This window comes from Mustela lutreola, chromosome 10, assembly GCF_030435805.1.
Source record: "Mustela lutreola isolate mMusLut2 chromosome 10, mMusLut2.pri, whole genome shotgun sequence".
Lineage (NCBI taxonomy): Eukaryota > Metazoa > Chordata > Mammalia > Carnivora > Mustelidae > Mustela > Mustela lutreola.
In genome coordinates this window covers 3,731,570-3,754,803 of record NC_081299.1, presented here as the reverse complement: position 1 = coordinate 3,754,803, position 23,234 = coordinate 3,731,570, and the positions used below count along the sequence as shown (strand labels likewise).

General features: G+C 59.5%; 1 protein-coding gene across 8 annotated transcripts in view; it reads right to left on the bottom strand.

Annotated features, from left to right (window-relative positions):
• The window catches only part of KCNAB2 (potassium voltage-gated channel subfamily A regulatory beta subunit 2), an 81,577-nt gene that overhangs the window by 32,747 nt on the left and 25,596 nt on the right, over positions 1-23,234 (bottom strand). For 4 of the 8 annotated variants that reach the window (XM_059137157.1, XM_059137162.1, XM_059137163.1 and 1 more), the window contains exons 2-3: positions 17,726-17,854; positions 16,583-16,624 (exon numbers count right to left, since the gene is read on the bottom strand). In XM_059137157.1, coding sequence (XP_058993140.1) covers positions 16,583-16,624; positions 17,726-17,802 — 119 coding nt within the window. In that variant the 5' untranslated portion in view covers positions 17,803-17,854. Of the gene's footprint in view, positions 1-8,833; positions 9,262-16,582; positions 16,625-17,725; positions 17,855-21,146; positions 21,611-23,234 lie in introns of those variants that run through there. The other 4 variants (XM_059137160.1, XM_059137164.1, XM_059137159.1 and 1 more) reach the window with 3 other exon arrangements.

Genomic DNA, 23,234 nt, shown 5'->3' with positions numbered 1-23,234 from the left:
GGTGGGGTCTTGTTCAGGTTCTGCAGCGAGTTTGCTGTGTGATCACAGGCAGGCAGCTTGCCCTCTCTGGGCCTCCACTGACGAAACAAGGGGCATGGTCCAAGCAGATCCTCTCTCTCCCAGCTTGGACCCACAGGGCCGTTCTGCACCAGCTGGCAGTCCACCCTCTACTCTGACAGGACCCAGAGAAGAATCCACCCAAAGATGTTCAGGACGGAGGGCGCCCGAACTTGCTCTCAGCCCTGGCCCTGCCTTTTTGACACGGATGTTGAGAATGAAATCTTGTTCCTCTCCTGGCCTCTCTGCTCCTGAGCTGCGCAGCCCAGGGCGAGTGACTTCCTCTCCAGGCCTCAGTGTTCTCTGTGTCTGACGCAGATCACGGAGCGTGGTCAGATCACAAACGGCGCGGACTCCCGTGATCCCGCAGCATGAAGGATTTTTGGAGGTGGGAGTCAGTACCGGCCGGCTCTACCCCCACGTCTTCATCGGTAACTGTACCCCTTTGGACCTCCCTGGGCCTGCTGTAGCAGCAGGAGACACCTCCTGACTGCAATACCCGGACCCAGGGACAGAGCTGAGGGCCTTTGCCAAGGGCGCCCTGGCAGGTCACAGACACCACCTTCAGATGCCACTGGGGGCGCCTCAGGACCCAGAGGCCCAGCTCTGCCTTCTTCATTTACCTGCCCACATAAGCACAGGCCTGCCTGGACCTCCCTGCCCCTCTCAAGTGGTAGGGGCCTCCGAAAGGTAGAAGGGCAGCCTGTAGTGCTGACCTACTCAGCAGCTGAGCCCTTCCCTGAGTTGGGCTCTGGCCTTTAGGAAGCCCACAGGCCTGCCAAAGAGGCTGCGGAGGACAGAGACTGCCTCCACTCCTTCCAGGGCTCATGAGCTAATGGTCTAGGGCAAGGTCGCTCAGCTGTCTGACCTGGATGCTGGGGTGGTGGTGGTGGGGGACTTGCTACAGTTGTAGATTCCTAGGTCTCATGCTGACCTACAGACTCAGCAACTGTGGGGCTGGGTCTGGGAAGCTTGTTTTTTTTTTTTTATCAAGAGCTTCTAGTGGGGCTATGCACCTGCTCTAGCGGAGGTGGAAGTCTCCTGCTTCATTCTTCCTTAGATATTTCATTTCTCTGTGCTCTGGCAAACGATCAGATCTGGCATCTTACTACTCCCCAGGGCCTCCTCAGACAGCTTGCCTTAAGCAGCTCCAGGTTAAGTAAGACTCACAGAGACTTAGTCGCCACAATGTGTCAAACATCATCTTCACCGTTCAACCCAGCAATTCCACTCCTAGGTATGTGCCCAGAGAACTGAAAACATAAGCCTACACAAAAATCTCAAACACGAGCGTCCAGAGCAGTATTATTCATCACAGCCCTGAAGTGATACAACCAAAACGTCCATCCACTGATGATGGAAAAACAAAATATGGTCCATCTACACAACAGCATGTTATTAGCCATATGAAGGAAAAAATAAGCAACACATGCTTTGACGTGGACGGACCTTGAAAATGTTACGCTAAGTGAGACAAGCCAGTCACAGAAGACGACATGTTATAGGATTCTGTTTGCATGAAGTGTTCAGAAGAGGCAAATCCATTTAGACAGTAAGTAGCTTTGAGGTTGAGTGGGGAGTTGGGGAGGGATGACTCATGCGGCTGTAGGGCTTCCTTTTGGAGAGATTAAAATGTTCTAAAATTGATTGTGCTGACTTTCGTACAACTCTATGAACATACTAAAATCATGGAATTGTACACTTGAAGCATCTGTACGGTATATGAACTACATCTCAATAAAACTGTTGCAAAAAAAAAAAGTCATCTGCCTCAAAAGCCCCTGGGCCGTACTCTCGTACTTGCCCGTGAGAGCGCCCTTCCTGTTTCTCTGGCTTGGAAGTCCTCCTCGCGCTCTGATAATATGTGCAGGGTGAAGCCAGTCCCCCAAGCACCAGTAACCTTTCCCTCCTCCAGATGCCACCAACTACGTTCTACCCAGCGACACACCATGGTGCGAGGAACCAGTTGCTGGTTCCTGGTGGCAAGGAGCACCCCTCCCAGATGCTAGTAGGACTGAGCAGGGTCCTGCGCTAGTCCTGCGCTAGTGCTCGCTCCACCCCATTGTTATGTATCACGGAAACGACGGATGTGAATATTGACGTCAGAACTCCCTGGGGAAATCCAAAGAGATGCTGTTCTCAGCAGAGAACTGTCACGTGGAGAAGACGGGCAGGGCGTGTTTAAAGGCTGACCAGAGTCTGTATCTTTTCACTTGCCTAAAACAGGGTTCACGACTTGCCACACTCATCGGCGGTCACAGGAATTAGACGAGAGTGGAAAAGCTGGAAGCTTTATCCCTTGACCCAAACTGGCCATGATGAAAAGTCATCCCGAAAGGGCCGCTCTTCCGGACGGTTTAGGGGAGAAGGGTGAATTCCAGACCTGCGCTGGTCGACTTGAGATGGGCTTTGAGCAGAAGCATTGAGTGTGGCTGGTGGATTTTGACACATAACAGTTTTCTGGGTTTTCAGCCTCTCTAGTAGCTGCTGTTGTTACAACAAAACAGCTAGTTCCAGCTGCGACTCCTCAGAGACAAGCCCACCCCAATTTAAAGCTCTCCTCTTTGTCCGCAGAATATTGCTACAGAGAACTTGGAAGAGAAGCTTCTGGCCCAGTCATCCGGGAGGGCAGGAGAGACAGTAAAGCTTTGGCCCAGTCAGGCCGGTTCCTCCGAGATGGGGACAGGCTCATGTGGGAGGCGACGGGCACTCTCCCATCCACAGTGAGGCCCCTGGAAGGCTTGAGGCCGGGAGTAGAAGTTGTAAAGATGACTTTTAAGAGTTCAAACTACAGTCTTCACTCCAGAGGGAGGATGAGGGGCGCCTGGGTGGCTCAGTGGGTAAAGCGCCCCACTCTTGGTTTCTGCTCGGGTCCTGATCTCACGGTCCATGAGATCGAACCCCACATCAGGCTCCAGGCTAAGGATGGAGTCTGCTTGAGATTCTCTCTCCCTCTTCCTCTGCCCCTCCCGCTCATGCTTGCTTGCTTTCTAAAATAAGATAAATAAATCTAAAGAAAAAAGAAAAGTGAAGATGAGTGGCTGCGCCCACAGCGGCCGGGGCGCCTCCCCTGCATCAGCAAGGCTGCCTGAATGGAGCATGTTTTGCCCCCAAAGGTGACTTCCTGTCGCAGAGTAAGGGGGGTGGATGCTGATGAGTTGGGGGCTTTTCCAGTGAATGGGAGGTCCTGCCCCTGAATTTCTAAGCAAAGGGTGGCAGACTGGTGGCCTTCTGGAGGAGGTGTCGTCTGGTAGGTAAGAGCTGAAGACCTTCTGGGGGCTCCCTACAGGATGTCACACCCCAGTCACGTCCAGCGCTACTGGCCCTAGAGTGGGGAAAAGGCCAACCAGTGGCCAATCAGCAACTTTCCTCCTTTCACTTCTTAGTTGGCACCTGGTACGGGGCAGCTGTGCTGGCCCAGAGTAAGAGCTTCTGGCACCTTCCGGAGCACCTCTGGGCCAGCGACTCACATGGAAACTGTGCTCCCGCTGCAAGCTGCGTCCCACCACACCCCGCCAGGTGGATGCCGTGATGGTCCACTCACACTCGAGGAAACTGAGGTACAGAGAGATGGAATAGGGAAGGCTGACGCTGGGTCCGCCCTCATTCACAGAGGCGGCAGCCTGGGAGCAGAGCAGCGTGTTGGGGTCCCCGCCCGCAGAGGAGCTCCTGCTCTCCGACCCTCGGATTAAAGGGTGATTAAAGGACCAAGGGTCCGCCCGGGGTGCTGCCTGGGGCTGTGTATGGCTTTGATTGGGCTGTGCTGACCCCTGCCTTTCCAGATGGACAGCACAGAACCAACCACCCTGGTCCCCATCCTTGCCCAAGGAGAAAAGCCTCTTGGGGGTGGGCTCCCCCCCAAATATTGGGGTGGAGGCCTAGGGATCCGCACTGCTCACAGACGTGGCCCCTGATTCCTGAGGCCAGGCTGGCCAGGGAAACACCTGTTACAGAGAACCCACCAGTGGAGGGATTAGATCACCGCAGCCCCTTCTGCCCCATGAAGGGGGGCTGCTCTGCTGACGCTGTGGTCCTGGTCAGCCCTCCATGGAGACCCATGAGACGCCCCACGCCTGCTGTCCTCCCAGCCCCGGTTCCTGTCAGGGCAGATCTTCCCGAACGACTGGCTGGTCTCTGCCTACCTAAGCTCCTTCCTGTTTCCTCCTTCCTTCCTTCCACACCTGCTCCTTGTCCACACGGGACGTGGGCTACACCTCCCAGTGCGACTGCCTCCAAGACCACGCTTCTCTCCCACCAGCGGCCACGCCTGGAGCTCTGAGCGACGTCACTGCCTTACACAGCCCTCCAGACAATTCCGTGAGGAAGTGCACACGAGCTCCGCTTTCCAGAGGGGAAACGGAGACACAGAGAGGCCAGGTGACTCACTGAAGGTCATCAGGCACCGCACGGAGCCGGACTTCCTCCCAGGGCACTGACCCTCGCTCGGGAAGCTCAAGGAGTGGAGTGAGCCCTTGGCACCTACTGTGGGTGGAAATACGTCCCCAAGAAGACATGCTGAGTCCTGACTCGTCTATCTGTGACTATGAACTTACTTGAAAGGAGGGTCTTTGTAGATGACGTCAGGTTACGGTGGGGTCTCACTGGAGTAGAGGGCCCTAAATCCCATGACTGGTGCCCTTATAAAGAGAGAGATTTGGGGACAGACAGGCATAGAGGGAAAAGAGCCATGTGGAGCTGGAGGCAGAGGCTGCGGCAGCCCGTCTGTGAGCCGAGGGGTGCCAGGGCTGGCTGGCAGCCCCCAGAAGCAGGATGAGACAGGCAGGGAATGCTCCTACCCTAGAGCTCTCGGAGGGAACGGGGCCCCTTTACCTGGATTGCAGACTTTGGGCCTCCAGAGCTGTGACAGATTCTGTGTCTGTTGTTTCAAACCCCCCGCCCCATTTGTGGTACTTTGTTGTGGCAGCTTCAGGAAACCAATATGGGACCTTTCACAAGGGGGACTCATCCCCACTTAGCCTCTGAGACTGGTCCACACACCGTCCCCCTCTGGTCTCTGCTCGTTCTCCTTCACCTGTCCTGTCCCCCGTCCTCGGAGACACACCTGTCGTCCTGCCTACCTATCCGCCTGCCCGTCTGTCCTCGGAGACACACCTGGATTCTCAGCTCTTCCAGGAGGCCCTCTCTGATGCCTCAGCTGTAAGGGATCCCCTGTGAACAACCCAGCGGCTAGGCAGAGTCTGCTCGGTGAACCTGGCCACAAACCAAATGCTGTCTGGTGGTCGAGCTGGCTTGTGGTGACAGCCCATGGTCTATGGTCAGAACTCGCAGGCACACAGGCGGGCTCCCCCACCAGAAGCGGATGACCAAGCCTCCCTGCCCAGGGTCCCCCCAGCCTCCCTGTCTGGGCTGCCTTAGAGGCGCAGATGCTGCCTCCAGTCCTGTTGTCAAGGAAGCAGCAGGGATGAGACACACTTTATCAGGGAATATTCTGGAAAGGGGGTTAGGGCCACGCCCATTCAACACCATCCACCCCAGACCTATGGAGACTAGGCATGTTCTTGGTGCTGCGAACAAGGCTCTGCTCTTAGGGGCTGCAGGTAAGAGGGCCAGCAGGGGGACAGAACAGTGGGACTGAGGATGGTCTGGGACACATTTGCTCGACCAGGCGCTTGGGAAAGTCTCTCTGAGGACCAGGGGACATGATAGAGGGGGAGGGAGCCGGCCGTGAGAAAATCGGGGGGACCAGACCTTGCAAGGGCCCTGAGGAGGGAACGAGCTTGGCAACTTCCAGACCTAGAAGGACGGAGGCTCCTGAGTGGGGGGAGAGGGTCTCAGCCAAAATCAGAACAGGGAAAGTCCACGCGCCCTCGAGGGGATTTGGGATCCATTCCTGGCACCCTGAGGGGGTCAGGGAGGAGCAGAACCGAACCAAGGGGTGCCACTTGGGTCTGGGGCCTCTAGCCAGTCTGCTGGGAAAGCTGCTGCCTCCTCTGAGGCCACATCTCCGGACCCCCGCCCATAGCTAACCCCCAGGGTGGGTGCGGGGAGGGGAGCTCACGCAGGCACTGTGCGGATCTAAAAATTTGATGCTTTTTTTTTTGAGGAAAAGTGAAGAAGCAGCAGAGAAAGTTAACAGGAAAGCCTTTCCCCCAGCTGCGAGCTCAGTTCAGCTGATAAAACGCCCAGGCCTGGGGCACCGCTGTCCCCGTGCTCCCCTGAGCAGGCGCGTATCTGGAGGCATTATCTTTTTTACATTAATATTTAAGACCGAGTTTAACGAAGTCGCAGCCCCACTGCTGGCGGGGACGGTGGCCGTGGGGCAGCACTTATCTGGGATCTTTAATAACTGTGGGCATTAGTCGCAGAGGCCTGTTTTCCCGATAACTGCAACTCCCCTGGAGGCAGCGAGATGAAATCCGCCAGATACAGAAGGGGCCGTGCGGGTGTGACCACCTTTGGCCCATCAAATGTGAAAGGCGCTGTGGTTTCTGTTCCCCTCTGCTCCCTAGGAAGTGGGTTTTCCCTGGGTTTTTAGCCCCCTGGCTAGCTCCCCACATTTCTGATGGGGCCCAGATTTTCCTCGGGGTGTCAGGAGAATAAGCGATTGGTCTCCGTCTCCCCCACCCCATGTTAGCTTCCCGGGGCTCCCAAAATGGAGCACCACAACCTGGGGGGCTTCAAAGACTAGAAATAGATCCTCTCCGAGTTCTGAAGGCCAGAAGTCTGAGATCCAGCTGTGGGCAGGGTGGTCTCCCTCTGGAGGCTCCAGGGGACCCCTGCCCCATGCGTCTTCCAGCTCCTGGTGGCTGCAGGTGTCCCCAGACTCGTGATCATGTCTATTCTCTGCCTCCTCCGTCATGTGGCCTAATCCCCGCTCGTCGTCATATGGCTTTCTTTCCAGGGCGCCAGGCATCGGAGTTAGGGTCCACCCTCCCGCAGGAGGGCCTCGTCTTAACAGAGTCCATCCGCAACGACCCTATTTCCAAACAAGGTCACATTCTGGGGTTCAGCATGGATACGACTCTCCCCGGTGCACCTGCCATCACGAACTGTATCCACCATGGCGGGGGCTGGGGTCTTCCAGGGAGGAAGCTGCTCTGCCGCATTCTATTGCCTACCACCTGCCTCACCCTGGCCCAGCCACGCTGGCCGGATGCTCCCCTGTCTCCTTGGCCTGGAAGCTTCCATGCTGCATCTTAACATGTCCCCCTTTCAGAGGGTCGGGGTCTCAGCTGTGCCGGGCTTGTCTTACTTCCTTAGGTGGTTACTTGCTTTTTCTCTGCTTCCCTGAATGAGGATGTACCGTCCACGAGGGCGGGGGCCCTGTCTGTCTTGTTTGTGTGGCATCTGGACCCAACAGACCCGCCTTCCCCTTTTGTAAAGGTTTTACTTATTTATTTGAGAGAGAGACTGAGAGCATGAGAGTGAGAGTGAGCGAGCGGGGTGGGGGAGGGGCAGGGGGAGAAGCAGACCCCCTGCGGAGCAGGGGGACCCACAAGGGACTCGATCCCAGGACCTCAGGAACGCAACCAAGGTGAAGGCAGACACTCAACCGTCTGAGCCACCCAGGCGCCCCTGGAGCCAAAAGACCCCTAATAAACATCTGCTCAATGAATGACAAGCATCAGTGACCGGTGCCCCACCCCTGCCCCCAGTCTCATCTCCCTCTTGAGAAATTTCCACTAGAATTAGGAACTGCTGGAGCCAAACCAGCTGATACTCTGTCCCCCTGACAGCTGGATTCAGAACACAAAACCTTAAGAATTCTGCCATCTAATGGACTCACAGCAGAAGTGCCTTGTTTCTTTAAACGGCAACCACAGGATCAAACAAACAATGGGCCGCAGGTCCAGACTCTAGTCCACAGCGGCATGCAAGCCATTGGGCTGGTCTCTGCTCTCCTCCCCAGAGAGCAACCAGACGGCCCCCGGGGTCTGTGTTAGATGGAAGCCACATCAAAGACAGAATGACCAATTATATCTGAACTTCACAGAAGAAAGGTTTTAGTGTAAGTATGGCCCAAATATTGTGTGGGATATACTTACACTAAAAAAAAAAAAAAAAAAAAGTTTATTTGAAATTCAAATTTAACACAGGAACAAAACCGGAGTGCCTGCCATGGAGAGATGCAAGCGCCAGCGCTGGGGCTCTCCGGCCGCTCCCGGAGGCTCTCAGCCCAGAAAGTGGGCCGACCAGAGCGCTGCCCCAGATGCTGATTTCAAAGACCTGCCCGCTAAACAGAACATCCTTCTGAAGTTCCAAGCAGAGCGAGCCCTCCACGCCCGTCACCTGGAGAACACAGGGGCGGGCAGCTAATTTCGGAGGCCGCCTGCGGAAAACCGGCCTCCCCCACCGTGAGGACGGTCCGGCTTACGGTGTGACGAGAGCAGAACATGTCCTTGCTCCAGCACAACCGTACCCAGCCTGGGCCGACGTCTGGTCTGGCGCCAGGACGAGCTTATCAGAGGTGACGAACCCAGAGGCCTTTTCGTGAATTCGGGTCTAGCCAGTCCCCCGTCACTCAGCTGTCCCATGGACAGCCACGCCCTGAACCCCTGCTGCAAAGCATTGTCAAGAAACCGCGCTCTTCTCCCGCGGAGCGCACATCAAAGTGGTCCCCGTGCTGGTCCTGGAGGGCAGGACGATGCCGGGGAGGACAGACTTTGACTTCCCATCGCACGTTTCCGCGTGGCCGGACTCCGTAAGCGCGCGCCCTCCACCCCGGCGTCCGGTCCCGTCACTTGCCGCGCTCCCGCCAGCCACCCTCTGGCGGCACCTGCTCGGTCGTCCCGCCCGGCCCCGGCGCGGCCCTTACCGGTACTTCATGCCCGTGCGCCGGGCGGTGCAGCCGTCCAGGGAGAGGCCGTGCATGCGCAGGAAGCTCTCCATGTTCCTGGCCTGGGCGGCGGCCCGCACCTCCCGCAGCCGCTGCAGCTCCAGCGTGTCCGTCTGGCGCACGGGGTGCAGGGCCCAGTCCGAGTGACACCTGCTGCTCACGCTCCTCAGGCTCTCGCTGTACGTCATGGACAACATGGTCCCGCCCGGCCCGGGGGCTGCCGCTGTCCGGACGGGAAACGCGGGGAGTGGCGATGAGTTAGGGACGGGGCCGCTGCCCCTCCCCCCGCCCGGGTGCCCGCCGGGGGGCTGTGCCCAGGGCAGGGGTGCTGCAGAGACACGGCAGGCCACAGCGGCCACAGCAGGTCTTGGCCCCCGCAGCTGGGCCCCGGGAAGCGAACTCCTGACACCAGAGTCTCCGTCCTCGAAGCCGCCCGGCTGGGAATCTGGCTCAGCCCCATCCTCTGCCCTCGCCTTCCCGAGACAAGCGCAGGCCAAGCTGCATTCCAGGCGGGAGAAACTCAAAGGGGCTCCAAATGAAAACAGAGGCAGAGAGCGTGCAGAGAGCCCGGCCCCCCACTGCCGAAGGCACCGCGCCACAGCGCTCCCTCGCGGAGTTGCCAAGGTCAAAGCAGGTACTGGGCTGTCTCTGGGGTGATGACGCAGGACGAGCCGGCCCGAGGAAGGCCCTATTCGTTTGTTCACGAGACGCACAAAGGGAGACCCTCGCCACAGACTCGTAGAAAGCAGAAAGTACCGCAGCACCAGCAGATTCCATGGGCTCCATCCTCCACGATAACCGAATATGCCACAAGCCACACGTTTTGCCACAGACGGAATGGGATGTGTGTAAGGAGGGGCGTGACAAGAGAGGGACAGAGGTTCCGTGCAGGTAGGGAAACGGCCAAGCTGAGGTGGGAGGAACCGTTGCTGAATCGTCCTCCTGAGTGAGGACCACACTCTCGGAAACTAGAAACAGCACCGGTGCCCCTCAGCGGGGAGACTGGCTCCGGAAGTGAGAGTCCATCCCTAGAACGGAAAGTGGCGCAGCCTTCCGCGAGGCTGGTCTCCGTGGACGGATGTGTGGCGACTCCTCGGAGACGGAAGTAAAGAAAAGACTGGGCAAGCGGGAGAAGCTACCGTCTGTGTCAACGCACGCGCGTGCGGGCGTGAGGCGAGGAGGGAGCTGCGGCCCCGCACCCACGTCCTGCAGTGCCCGTGGGCAGCAAGGACACAACTGCAGGGGTCAAAAGGGGTGCTCTACAACCTGGGGAGCCCCTGCGCACCGGACCACAGCCCTCTGCCCTGGCTCAGATGCCCACAGGGCGGCCCCAGCATCATCCCCAAGGACAGAAGGTCAGACGGGAGCTGCCAGGTCAGCAGCAGAGCAGGACCCGGAGCCCAGTCCCCGCGGCTGGACAAGCGCGCACGGTCCCCAAGGGGCAGCAAGTTCGAGCGTCCCTGGGAGGGGCTGGGAAAGCTGTCCCAGGAGCTGAGGCAGCTGCGGAGGCCTTGGCTCTGTCCCTGAGGGCAGAGGTGCTGCCCTGGGCTAGCCCCCTCCTTGGGGGAGACCCTCCCCCCGGACCCCGACACTTCACAACGCCCTTTCCTGCTGCGAGTTTCCTCCATGGCTGCACCCTCTCCTGACCTAACAGAGTCTTCTCTAATCGTCTCATTTGTGGCATCTGATCTCCTGGAGGTGAGGTTCAGGAGGGTGAGGACCTTCCCGTCTGAGGCTCAGTGCCCCCCGCAGAGACTGGCCTTCCCTGACGTGTCAACAGCACCTCCCTGACTCCAGCCTGAGGCCCTACGCAGCTTGCTTTCTGCGGAGGGGGCAAGGTGGGGGCCTCTGGGGCCAGGACTCCCCTTCACCATGGCTCAGAGCCACCGGGAGGGGGTCTGCAGGGTCCAGGACGGCTGGCAGCCCCCAAGGGTTTGGACTAAGGGGATCAGGGATGCTAAAGAATGTAGGATGTCCCAGGCACGAAAATTCCCATGTCCAGGAGAATCACTCTGGAGGCAGTGGAGAGGCCCAGGGCTCCAGGATGGGGGTCATCGTAGGAAACGGAGCCATGGAGGCCCGCGGGCAGCAGCACAGACCTCCCTCCCTCCTGCTGGCCCTCAGCCCCTCCAAGCATAGTCGGGGCAGGGCAGCGTCGGGCAGCGGCTTTAGAAGTGGCGGTGTGGGGGCGCCTGGGTGGCTCAGTGGGTTAAAGCCTCTGTCTTCGGCTCAGGTCATGGTCCCAGGGTCCTGGGATTGAGCCCCGCATGGGGCTCTCTGCTCAGCGGGGAGCCTGCTTCTCCCTCTCTCTCTGCCTGCCTCTCTGCCTACCTGTGATCTCTCTCTATGGCAAATAAATAAATAAAATCTAAAAAAAAAAAAAAAAAAAGAAGTGGCGGTGTGGCCGGCCGGTCCTGCATGGGCTAAAGGCGGACCAGTTCTAGCTTCCCTGGGGGTCCCCGTTCAGAGAAGAGCAGCCTGGCAGGCTGGGGCTACAGCGGTCCTTCCCCAAAAGCAGGACCCACCTCGGACGCACACATTCCCAGCCAGACCGAGATCAATAACCATTAGCTTTCAAGACACTAGCCACAAAAAGCAACCTGGTCTGGTTTGGCTTTGGAAGTCCAGCCAAGGTCCTGGGGCTGGGAGGGTGGTGTGCCTACGTACCCAGGTCCTAGACAGGGGCAGCCCTGTCTGTCACCTCCTCAGTGCGACCCAGGCAGGCCCCTGATGGCTCGGAGCCTCAGTCTCCCTGTCTGTGAAGTGGGACGGGCAGAAGCTGATTGTACCAGCTGTGCAGATGAGCCTGGGCAGGGGCCGGTGGTGCAGCTGGGAGCCGGCTTCAGGCAGGGAAGTGGCTGCCATCAGCTGGGACACCAATTAGGGAAAGTGGGGTGGAGAGGACAGAGGCTAGAGGCAGGGCGGACCCCCGGAGTGGGCACAGGGGAGCACAGGCTTGAAGGCTACCCGGGAGTGCTGCCAATACTGAACATGAGTAGGAAAGGCTGGACAGCATGGAAGCCGGCATTGGTGGCTGACCCTGGTCTTGCACGGACCACGCATTCCTAACGAGATGGGTGCAGGCAGGCAGGGTACAGCCAGGATTTAGAGGGTGCCCTTTCTGTGGGGGCCGGGGTCCCCTCTGCTTGTGACCTTTCCTTACAGCGCACCTCACAGCAACCTTGGGTGTGGGCCTGTGGGTGTCACCTGCGGCACAGCGGCGCGTGTCCCTCGGACGCTGGGACTGGCTCTGGCCAGGGGACTCTGAGAGAGGTGGGGTGTGGACAAGCATAGTGGCCTTGGCTGGGGTGGCAGGGTGAGGACTGGTGCCCACGAGCGCTCACTGTTGGGGCAGAGCTGGGAAATGTTCCTCCTCTCCTCCAGGGAGGCAAGACCCCTCCGAGGAGGATAGACATGGAAGGCACAGACGTGCTCTGATGGTCTGCCCATGGGAGAGGACAATCTGGCCCTCGGGACTTCCTCATGCTGGGGATTATTCCTGGTTTCCTCCCAAGGTGACTGGAACCCGCTGGGGTGGCTGGAAGAAGGGGCCTCGGGAAGACAGGGAGGGAGAAGGGAGGACCCACTGCCGGGGCTCCTGCCTCCGGCCCCTCGCTTTTCAGGGCTCAGGGGCGCACTGACCTTGACCTCGCGTTCTTCCTCCTCCTCACTATCCGGCCCCCCACGCCATCTCAAGAAAGCCTAGCCCCTTCCTCAATAGCCATAATGAGTTACAGGCACCCAGGTTCTCCCCGGCACCGTAGACCACATTTTGCAAATCGATTCTGGTGGAGGGGGGCTTGGGGGGATTCCCGTGAAGGAACACGGAGCACCGTGACACGGGAAAGCGAAGGGGAGGCATCGACCGCATTAAGTCAGCTGGGCCCTCGACCTCCCCCAAGGGCCAACCACCTGGCGTTTCTGAATTGCGTGGTGCGTTTACCGAAAGCCACCACAGCCTGACAGGGGAGGTTCAGAAGGAATCCCGAACGGCTCTTTTACACGGAGACATGGGGCTCGGTCTTCGAGAAACCAGCGCAAGTTCCGAAAGCGGGAATGCAAGGGGAAAGCTGCATCATTCTGGGGCGCGGCTCGAAAGCACACGGCAGCGCATCACGGCAAAGCAATGCCACCTGGCCGGACAGCAGGCGGCGAACCGAGGCCCCAGTGAGTCCCCCACCCCCGACTCCGCGGTCATTCACAGGAAGCCCCCACAATGCTGAATCCTCGTGGTGAAGCCAGACGCCCAGGTCTCCCCAGGATGGGAAGGCGGACGGTCCCCAGGCGGCAGGTCTGGGAGGCAAGCGCGCTCAGGCGGCAGAATGCCCACCTCCCCCCCTCCCGCTGTCCCCTGTAGCTACCTAGGCCCGGCTTCTTCTTCTCCTTTTTTTTTTTTTTTTTTTTTTTTTGAGGTTTTCTGCTTTGAAAAAATATACAGGGTCATCTAATTTCAGATCAGCCAAGTGCACCCCCATCCAGGCTCTCTGTGTCTTCCATTCCTGGGACGGAACGGAAGGAACATTCCTAGTCCCCCAGCAGCAACCCTGAGAAGGCGGCCGTCCCCGGACTCCTGGAGCTGAGGGGCCACTCACCTGCCTTCCTGGCGTCTGCTCCTTAAAAGGGACACAGCCTGGTTGACTAGGGCTCACCAGACGTTCTAAGGCTCTGCCCCAGCGGCTGCTTCATTAGCAAGTGTCACCGTCGGATGTTAGAAGCAATTGGTGAATGAGACGCGCCCCATGAGGGTCGAGCTTGGAGGCAGGGAGTCCATTAGTCTATTAGGGCGTTTTTAGCTCAGTGAGAGGCTGAATTATTCACGAGCGTCTCTTCCCCTAAAAGCCCGGGAAATGCAGTTCCGCGGTGCAGCCTGGCAAGGCCCGCTCCTGGCATGGGAGGTGGGAGAGGGCGCCGACTGGGGTCCGCCCCTTCCCGTGGGCACACTCCCCACGAGCCCTCCATGGCCCCAAGTGCCAGAGGCATGGGCCACAGGTGGGGAGTGGCAGTCATGCGTTAGTTATCCAAGGCCAGGACCCGGGGTTTACAGCTCTTCCCACCACATTGTGCAGTATGGGGCCGGGGGTCCCCAGAGGATGTGACCACCACTCCTGGGGAAGGGGCTGGGGTCTGGCAAGACCTGACCTCAGCAATGTAGACAGGTGTCCCTCCTCCCTTCTACGGGGATGTGCCCCAGATTGGTATAACCTATACGGTCAGTACCTATAAATGGCCAGAAGGTTCTGGAAGCCTGCTATATGAACACCACACTGCCACTCCCTCCAGGAAGGGGGCACAGGGACCCTTCCTCACAGCACACGTTCTGACCCGGCTTCGGAAGATGCTTTGAGGCTGAACTCTGGGCTGAACCGAGCTGAGCCCCGTTCCAGGGTCACAACCTCAGGGGCGCTCCTTCCTTGGAGTGCCAAGAGCTGTGTGGACGTCTCCCACCACAGGTTCTGCCTTCCCGGTATTATTAGTCCTGTGGGTCCCGGGCTAGGTCGCACAGTGGTTCCAGGGCCTCTACACTTCTTGCCTCACCTGCCTGAGGTTCTTCTATGGGCGGGGGTTATATGTTCCCGCCCTCTTACATCTGGCGTGGTCATGAGACTTGCTTTGGCCGTAAGTACGAGCAGGAGGGCCTGCGCGCGCCGCTTCAAACCGTAGGCCTTCAGGCGTGACGTACGTCAGCTCTTCCTTCAGTGTTTTGCCTGGAGCAGCCTCTGGTCAAAAAAGACCCGAGGAGGAACACCTGGGCCCCACCTGCGGCTCAGAGCAAACAGCCGAGCCCAGCCTGCACGAAACACACGCTTCCTGTTGCAGAGAACCGAGCCTGGGGGTTGTTTGTTACGCGCCGTTCGCCGGAAGAGCGGACAGATACAGGGTCTCGCCTCCCTTACAGTCCGTGAGCTGCTGGAGGGCAGGACCTCCAACGTCTCTGCCCTGCGAGGGGAGGGACCACATGCCAACTGACCTCACCCTCGGAGGCCTGCTGAGTCGAGGCCCAGATGACCAGGACGCCCCCCTGGGAGTGACACCCAGGACATTAAACAAAGGTATCATGTCATGAGAGGTCATCGTCAGAGACCCTGCAAGAGACACAGGGTATCTACGAGAAGAAACCACACTGGAGACACTAAAGGCGGGACAGCCGGAGCCTAGTTGGGGGGGACGCACTGCTGGGAGGCCCGGATGGAGGTCTGCGTGTCTCGGGGGCGGTTCTCCAACAGAGCTTGCCTCAGGGCAGGACAGAGGGTTCCCTGGGAGTGGACAATACATTGGATCTGTGGGCCCTGAGGGCCAGCGAGGGCTGTGGGATCCTCTCTGGCTTCAGCTCTGTGATACCCCACAATTCTCGGCCCCTGCGCGGGGGGCCCCTTCTGGCTGGCAGTCTGGGCTGCCGTTCTGCCGCCTGCTATCTCGCTCCTCCCTTCCAGGGTCTTTGGTCTCATTGGTCAAATCCTGCTGGGACGAATGTCTTGTCTATGTTCTGACGTGTGAAGCCATCCCACCTACGGGATGGCCCACGTGGCAGGCATCCCATAAAAGCCTTTGCAAGCCCAAGTTCAGCTTTAACCAGTTCAGGTAAAATCTCATCTTCCGCTCTATTTCAGGTAAAATCTTATCCAGCAAAAATTTCAGTCATGTCTTCGGGGCTCTCTGGAAGGAGTGAGACCCCATGGGAGGCACTGAAGGGGAGGTGAAATTAGCGCGAGGACCCAGGCCCACGGACATGCTCCCAGGTGCCGGGGCTGCGGGAAGGGATGCCCAACTCCCCACGCAATGGTGAAAACCGACTCCCGGCTCTGCACCAGCAGGTGGGCATGGCCCTGGGGAGCCGGTCTAGACGGAGACCTCCCAGCTCTGAATGCCGAGGTACATATGACACACCAGGGCTCTGCTCCCGAGAGCCATACCGAATCCCCATAGCCCCCGGGCTGACCTGTGTCATGCTTAAGATTGACACTTTCCCGACAGGAGGAAAGTGTCCACTGAAATAAATTCCTGCAGTTACAGGCTGCCTGAGAAGCACGCGTCTTTGTGGCGTGCCTCCCCAACGCCGCAGCTGAGCGGCCCAAAGGAGGAAGGAACTCGCCCGGGAGGTCTTTGCGGGCTGACCTGCCTTGGCCTGGGCTGTGAGCCAGGGCCCCTCGAGACCATGTACCTGTGGGGCAGAGCCTTGCACCGAAGAACGTGGTGTGCCCATCCACCACCTGGGAGATGCCCCAGAAAATGCCAGCAGGTCCAGCCCCGACCCAGGTCACACGGCGGCCCCACACCCCCGAGGATGTATCGGCCTTGAACTGCCCCTTTGATCCCAAATCAGCTCAGACCCAAAGAGAAGGGGAGAATGGCTGGGTTTGCCCCCCACCTCGTTGACCCGGATCACCCAAGAAGCACACACCCGCGACAACAGACGTGTGACAACAGATGTGTGACAACAGTCGTGCGGCCTCAGCCATGGACAGGTGAGAGTGTGAGGCAGATCAGGGTGAGCTCTGCAGGGATCAGGCCCTTTGCTCCAATCCGAGCGGATTCCAGAGCAGGGCACACACCAGGATCCTGTGTGCATCGGGAGATCACATAACGCAATGTGGAGGGCACTTGCAGAGGACCCTGGCGTCCGTCTTACTGGGGTGTCTCCCCGGGGCCGCGAGCAGGGTGGGTACGGCCCTCCCGCTCGTACCCCTGACTTCCGCGAGCGAGCTGTGGGGGGAATGGGGGGCTTGTTACCTGTAGAACTGCAGCTGCCTTTTGGGGCTCCCATACCGAGTACTGCGGACAGCGGTGGAAGACAGAGAAAAAGGAGAGAGAGAGAGAGAGTCCACAGTGGGCATTAGCTGCAGGGAGGTGCAGGCCCGGGAAGCAGCCGCGACACCCCACAGCCGGGCCCCACCCCGCTCGGCCCGAACACCCGGGGACAAAGTGCTCGGCGGCAGCGCCACCCAGTGGCACGCGGAGGCAGAAGCCCAGTCTGTTCGGTGGACTCGGGCAGGTCCGCTGGGAGCAGGCCTCGTTCCCACGCGGGGGCAGGGGCGCGAAGACGAGGGAAACCTCTGAGCGACAGTCTGGGTTTTAACGAAATATGCCCTAGGACGACCGTACAGAACCCTCAAGCCGAGACGCGGCCCATCCCCCCACACACTGGCGAGACTGCCTGGGATCACGGGGTTCTTTTCAGGATTCTGATCAAGGAGGGACGCCCCCTTTCCCTGTGGGCTCTATGGATACTCGCTCTGGGTCAGACCCTCACGATTACGGAGGAAGGCCCAACCCATCAAGGGCTCATGGGCCCCTGGGGTCCCACCCGGCCCATCTTTCGGGGCGGCCATGGCTGTCTGGGTCCTGGGCTCCATGCGTGGGGCAGCAGCTGTCATCTGACCAACGCCTCGTGTTCTCTCCCCGTGGTTCAGCCGGGGCTGCTCGCCACACGGAGAGACCCAGAGCTGGATTTGGAACTGGCCTCCGCGGAAGAAAGGCAAGGGTGCCCGGCGAGCCGCTGGCCGCTCCTTCCCCCACCCCCGGTGCAAGGCTCTGAGCCTCCCTCAAAGGAGGCTGCACAAGTCGGGGTGTGTAAGAAAGACACAGAAGCTGGGGAGGCCCCTCACTTCCAGGCCTGCCGCCTCCAACAGAATCCTTCAGAAGAGTCGGGGATGAGTCTCACCCTGGCTCTGCTCCACCGGGACAATCTGGGGTTTTAAAAGCTTCCGTTCCTTCCCTCCGAGAAAGCTCTTGCTGACCTGTACCTCAGAGCCCTGTGGGCCTCCCTTGGTCCTTCCCTCTGGATCCAGGGCTGGTGACTGGCCTCGGGGGTCCCTTCTCAGAGGCAAGACCGAGTCTGAGACTGGCCTGGGTGGGTCGGGGGCAGGGGATCACCTGTAGATCATGCCGGGGGAGCCCGTCTGCCGCAGAGAGAGCCGAGCTGGGGAGCCTGTGGTCGATTCTGGATACATGGGGCCGGCCTCACTGGTCCTGACTTGCTCTCTTCTTCACAGACGGAAGACTCTGGAGGAGAAGCAGAGTAGAGGGGAGGTGGTTCAAAAGACCAGTTGGGTTTGCCCAGGAGGCTCTGTGACGGCGAAGGCCTGGTTTGCTGGGCATCTGTATGTCCCTCGTGACACAGACAGACAGACCAGCCCATGGGGGCTCAGACAAAGCTGATGGTTAGGCTCATCGGCTCTGTAAGGGATTTCTACTCTCCCATCCCTGTGCTTCACCAGATTCTTCTTCCTCCCAGCTGCCTTCCCGAGGTTCTGAGAGCCCTGCTCTGCTGGCCCCAGGGGGCATCGGTAGGCTGAGAACTTTGGACCATCTCTGCTGTCCCAGGAAGTGGCACCACCGTCCCCCAGGCTCATCCTCGACGCTTCAGCTCCCCCCACCCCAGCCCAGGGCTTGCTGGTGTCACTGTTCAGCTTCCAGGAAGGCAGCTGCTCAGATAACCCCAGCTCCTGGGTGTGACCTCCTCCCGCCCCACAGGTCAGGGCACAGGTGACAGGATATCACTTCCATGATCAGGCGACACAGACAGTGCCTTCTGTCTGGCTAGCAGACTCCCTCCCTTGCTGGTTCTGAGAAGCAAGCTGCCACAGCCGGAGAGGGCCGTGGGGCCAGGAACGGAGGCCCTCAGTGTAACTGCCCACAGAAAAGGGAATCCTTCAAACCGTGTGGACTTGGAATTCCGAGTTTCCTCCCGCAGTCGAGCCTTCAGATGAGACCACAGCCCTGGCCAAACCCCTTGCCTGCAGGCTTGTGAGGCAGCAGACGTAGCAGAGCCCTAACTGAACTCCTGACCCACAGAAACCAAGAGTTTTATGTCCCTAAGTTTGCAGGCATATTTTACACAGCAATTGATAATGAGTACCGACAGACACATCGGTCCATTTACTGTCCCCCCAACCCCTGCTACCCTCAGGGCGAGCCATCATCATCTGTCACTTGAACCACCAGGTCAGTCTCCTGACTGTGCTCCCTGCTTCCCCCTGGCAGCCAGGGGCAATTACTTCTAAAGGAGATTAGGTCATGCACCCCTTTCTTCCCTTCTCCCACAGGCCAAGTGCACACCTGCCACCGGGCCTTTGCACTTACAGTTCCTTTTGCCTGGAATACCCTTCCGATAGACCTTCTCATTGTTGGGCCTCCCTGAGGAGCCTGCTTGACTGTCGCGCTCTGGAATTCTCTCCAGGCACCCTGTCTGCTGTCCCACGTGGTCAGCACGAGCTGACCTTATTATCTGTCCCTGAGTTGTGAGGTTTGACTCTCTCCAGAGGGCCAGCTCCACCAGGACAGAAACTTTGTTGGTTTTGCCACTGTGCCTAGAACAGGGTTTGGAACTCAGTCGGGATTTAATACGTGGCTCCCAAAAGAGTGATGGTCCCTGATCCAAAATCACCTTGCCCTGTGCCAATGGGCAAAGGGATGGTCTGGGTTCAAAATACAGCCCCGCTTGCCCCCAGTGGGGCTTCACTGCTGAATGCCCACCTAGAGGGCTTCTTTACGTCACTCTTCCTCCCTCCAGGAAGAAGACCTCCCGTGGGCAGGAAGCTGGTTTCCTCTGGACCACGCCCCACCCCCTGGCCGGGGCTTCTGTACGAGGCAAGGGTTCGGTCTCTCTCCTCACTGAGCTCCCTTCTGAGTGAGGGGCGTGCGCATGTGTGTGAACACGCTGGGAAGATGGGGACACAGAACATAAGCCAGAGTCCCTACAAGGACAGCCTCATGGAAATGACAGAAATGATGGGGTCCGTGAAGGTCCCCAAAGTTGTATTCTTTAAAAAAACCTCATTGAGAAAGAAATGACAAAAGGAAGTGAAAGGACACGGAAATCCTTAAAAGAAATGAGGTGGATTCTCGGCTGATGTTGAGTCCAGTCTTCAGGCTTCTCGGGGGACCGTTCACGAGCGGCAGTGCCCTAACCCAGGCTGCCCTCTCCGGGGCCCTTGTCCGCAGGGCCCTGTCCATCTCTTCCTGGTGGAATGGCTCTGGGCAGACCCTGAAGGTCTCCTGGTCACCTTTCTTTCAAACCCTGGGGTTCCACCAGGGTCACGGTCACCAGATGGACCAGCCTGACTCCCCCCACCCGAGGCCCAACACCTTTCCCGCAGAAAGAGTTCGGTCACGCAGCCTCGGGGGCGTTGGGTCCCTCAGCTCTGAGGGTGGGGCGGGCCTCTCCTTTGTGCCTGTTAGGTGCTCCTGGGGTGTGCTCGGCCAGGTCCCTGGGCGTGAAACCCAACCGTTCCCTGAAGTCTTCAACCGTAAGTCAGACGGTGGTGGGTTCACTGGTGCACAGCATGTCTGCCGAGGCCCTACCGTGCGCAGGCACTGGAGGTTACCTGTACAACACGGGGCCCTGCCTGCAGGGTCTCAGTCCCCAGCATGGGCACCCAGGGGTGTTGAAATTCCAGACTTCCAGGATCACAGACTCCATCTGAATTCGAGACGGTGGAGGGACCTAGAGTCTCTGAGTCCGCAGAGGTGGGGTGCACCCAAGCACCTGCATCTCTGACTAGGCCCCCTGGGGACGCTGGCGCTTCTGGTCCAGGGACCACACTTTGAGGATGGCGGGTCCTGGAGCAGGAACTGGCGGACACCCGACAACAGAGCCAGTCCGGCCTGTGGCCCGTCTCTGTAAACAAGGTGTGTTGCTGGAATTGTCCACTCGGGTATGAACCGTCCTGCGTCTGTGCCACACGGCGACACTGAGCACACCGTCTGGCTTCCCCGCTCTCCCGGCCGGCGCCTTCCCCGGTGCCTCTCAGCTCCGGGCTGAGCTGCTCCCACGCCACCGATGGAAGGGAAGCCACCAGAGGCCAGCTTCCCCCACGACCGACGTCAGCTCTTGGAACATCCCGTTTCCCCGGCTGCTGCCACCCAGACGACCCCACCACGGCCACGGCCACGGCGTTCCCCCGACCCACACCCCACTCCAGCCCCACTCGAGCAGCCCGTCCCTCTGTGGACAGGCACTTGTAACTTCTCTCGTCTTGACAAGCACACAGCACAGCTGCTTGGATCCGCTTCCTCCTCCAGCTGCCCTGTGTCGCCCACCCGACCCCGACTCGCAGGAAAATCCCTCAGAAGAGTTGTCCTTTCCTGCCGGCAAGTCTCCCTTCCGCCTTCCCCGCTCAGAGGAGGCTGCTCTTGCCAAGGTCACTGTGACCTTCCTGTTGCTAAGTCTGGTGCTGCCCACTGTTCGGCTGATATCCCCCCCCCCCCCCGGGGCTGCCGGGACCCACGCTGTCCGGCCTCTCCTCCTGCCTCCCGCGGCTTCTTGCCGCTCTGCTTGGCTGCCCCGGCTCACCTCTCTGACTCTGAGCCTTCTTTCTTTTCCATCTCCCGAGGTTCCGCAGACTTCTACCCGTCTTCTGGCTCTGACCTGTGTGGTTGCGCCGGAACCCCTGTGATTCTATCTCCAGACCCCGTCGTGGCCCAGACCCCAGACTCCCCAGACTCATCACTTCAACGGCCGTGCGGGCGTCTCTCTGTCTCCTCTGCAGGGCGCGGTGATCTATCTGTCCCACGCCTGGTGCTCAGGGCAGCAACAGGGACAGGGACGACTGGCGCTCTGGGCTGCGGCAGGGACACGAGGGCCTTGTCCCAGGAGAGGCCACATTCCACTCCTCGCCTCGCCTGGACTCCTGACGGTCGGGCTCCCTCTGAGACAGCAGCCAGCTCCCCGGCTCCCAGCCAGGAGGCACTGGCTGGGCTCTGGTGCCCACGGCACAAGGGACGACCTCGTTTTCCCTGGGGAGCTGCCACCTTGGCCACCTGCCAGGGGAGGGAGGGGGACGGCATTCTTTCGACCTGCCCAGAGCCCCCACTTCCACAGCAGCCACAGTTCATCCAGGAGAGGCCACATGTGCCTGGCGGCCGATCCCAGAAAAGCCGCGTCCTAGCAGGATGCTGCCAATCCCAGGCCCCGCGGAGGTCGGGAGGGAGGCGGGCGGGCGGGCAGGGCTGCCCCGTCCTCAAAAGGGCAGTTCTGGACAAAGGCTTCAGAAAGCACTCGAGAACCGGCTGGGCCCAGAAGGGACAACTGGCTCAGAGGATGGGCTGTGGCTCTGCAGTTGGGTTCCCCTGTCCCCAGCACTACCGCTTGGTCTGTGTGTGACCCTGAACAAGCCACCTGGGTCATTCTCGGAGAAATCCAAGCACGGAGCCTCACGAACGCCGGCCTGTACTTCCTCACCGGAGAGAGAGAAGAGGACACGAAAACGCTTGGTGCTCCGGAGGGAGGATGCTGGGTAAATCCTAGCTCTCCGTCGTTGTGGGAAGGGCGGCTGGCAGTGGCGACTCGGCACTGGGGGCCCCACCTGTGGGCACTGCCGCTCTCGGCTCACTCTTCTGAAAACTTGCAAACGTCATGAAAGTCTGCCGGTCCAGAGAGGACAGCTGCACGCACGAGGGCCACCCAGCCTGGATTGGGCACCGCCGGCCGTCGTGGGACGCAGGACCAGCCACCAGGACCGTTATGTGGAAGGTGACTTTGCCCTCCTGGGGGCATGTTCTGCTGGCTTTAACCTCAGGGCCACCCTCATCACAGGAAGACAGGCTCTGGTGAGCTGTAAGGGGGACTTCCAGTCACTGAAGAGGCCTCCCGCTGTCTCCCCACTCTAGGGTCAGGAGCGCAAGAAAACTAGAGCAGCGGGAACCTTTTGCCAGACTTCCTGGTGTGAAGTTAGCACTTCGAGCCTTGCGTAACTTTCTGACATGAAACCTGGCCAGGGCCACCATGCACAGACCTGTCCTCCTCCAGGGCCGGTCTGATGACAAGCCCACCCTGTCGGGTGCCCTGAGGAGGCCACTCCAGGTGTCAGGGAGGGAGGCGAGGCCCAGGTGGGTTCGGATCTGGCGGATGACCACGGGCAAATCTTCCCACCTTCCTAAGCATCCGTTTCTCCATCCGTGAGACAGGATGAGGGAGTTGGGGAGGACCCGACGTGTCCAGGGGCGCACCGTAGGGGCCACGGGCTGGGGTCTTCCTGTGTCCGGTCCTGGCGGAGGGCAGGTGCTGGCCCAGGGCCCAGGATGTCTGCACCACGGGCACAGGCGAGTGCAGCTGTCCCTGCACAGACGTGCCCCAGCTTGCTCCCGGGTGGGGGTTTTACCTTCCAGAAAAGCACTGTTTGGGGTCCTCGGACTTGCTACCGCATCCGCATTCCCTTGCTGCCTCTCCACTGCGTTCTCAGGGGCTGCTCCTCTCTGCCCCGCTCCCAGAAAAAGGCGAGTCTCTGGTGGGTGTGACCGGCCACACAGAGCCACCATCGGTGTCGAGACGGGCACTGCCTTCCCTGGGCCCTCTGCAGCTGCTCCTAATTCCCGATCATCTTGGAAGCGTGAAGGTTCTGGAAGGCGCGTTTGCACAGAGCCAAGGTCTTACGAATCACAA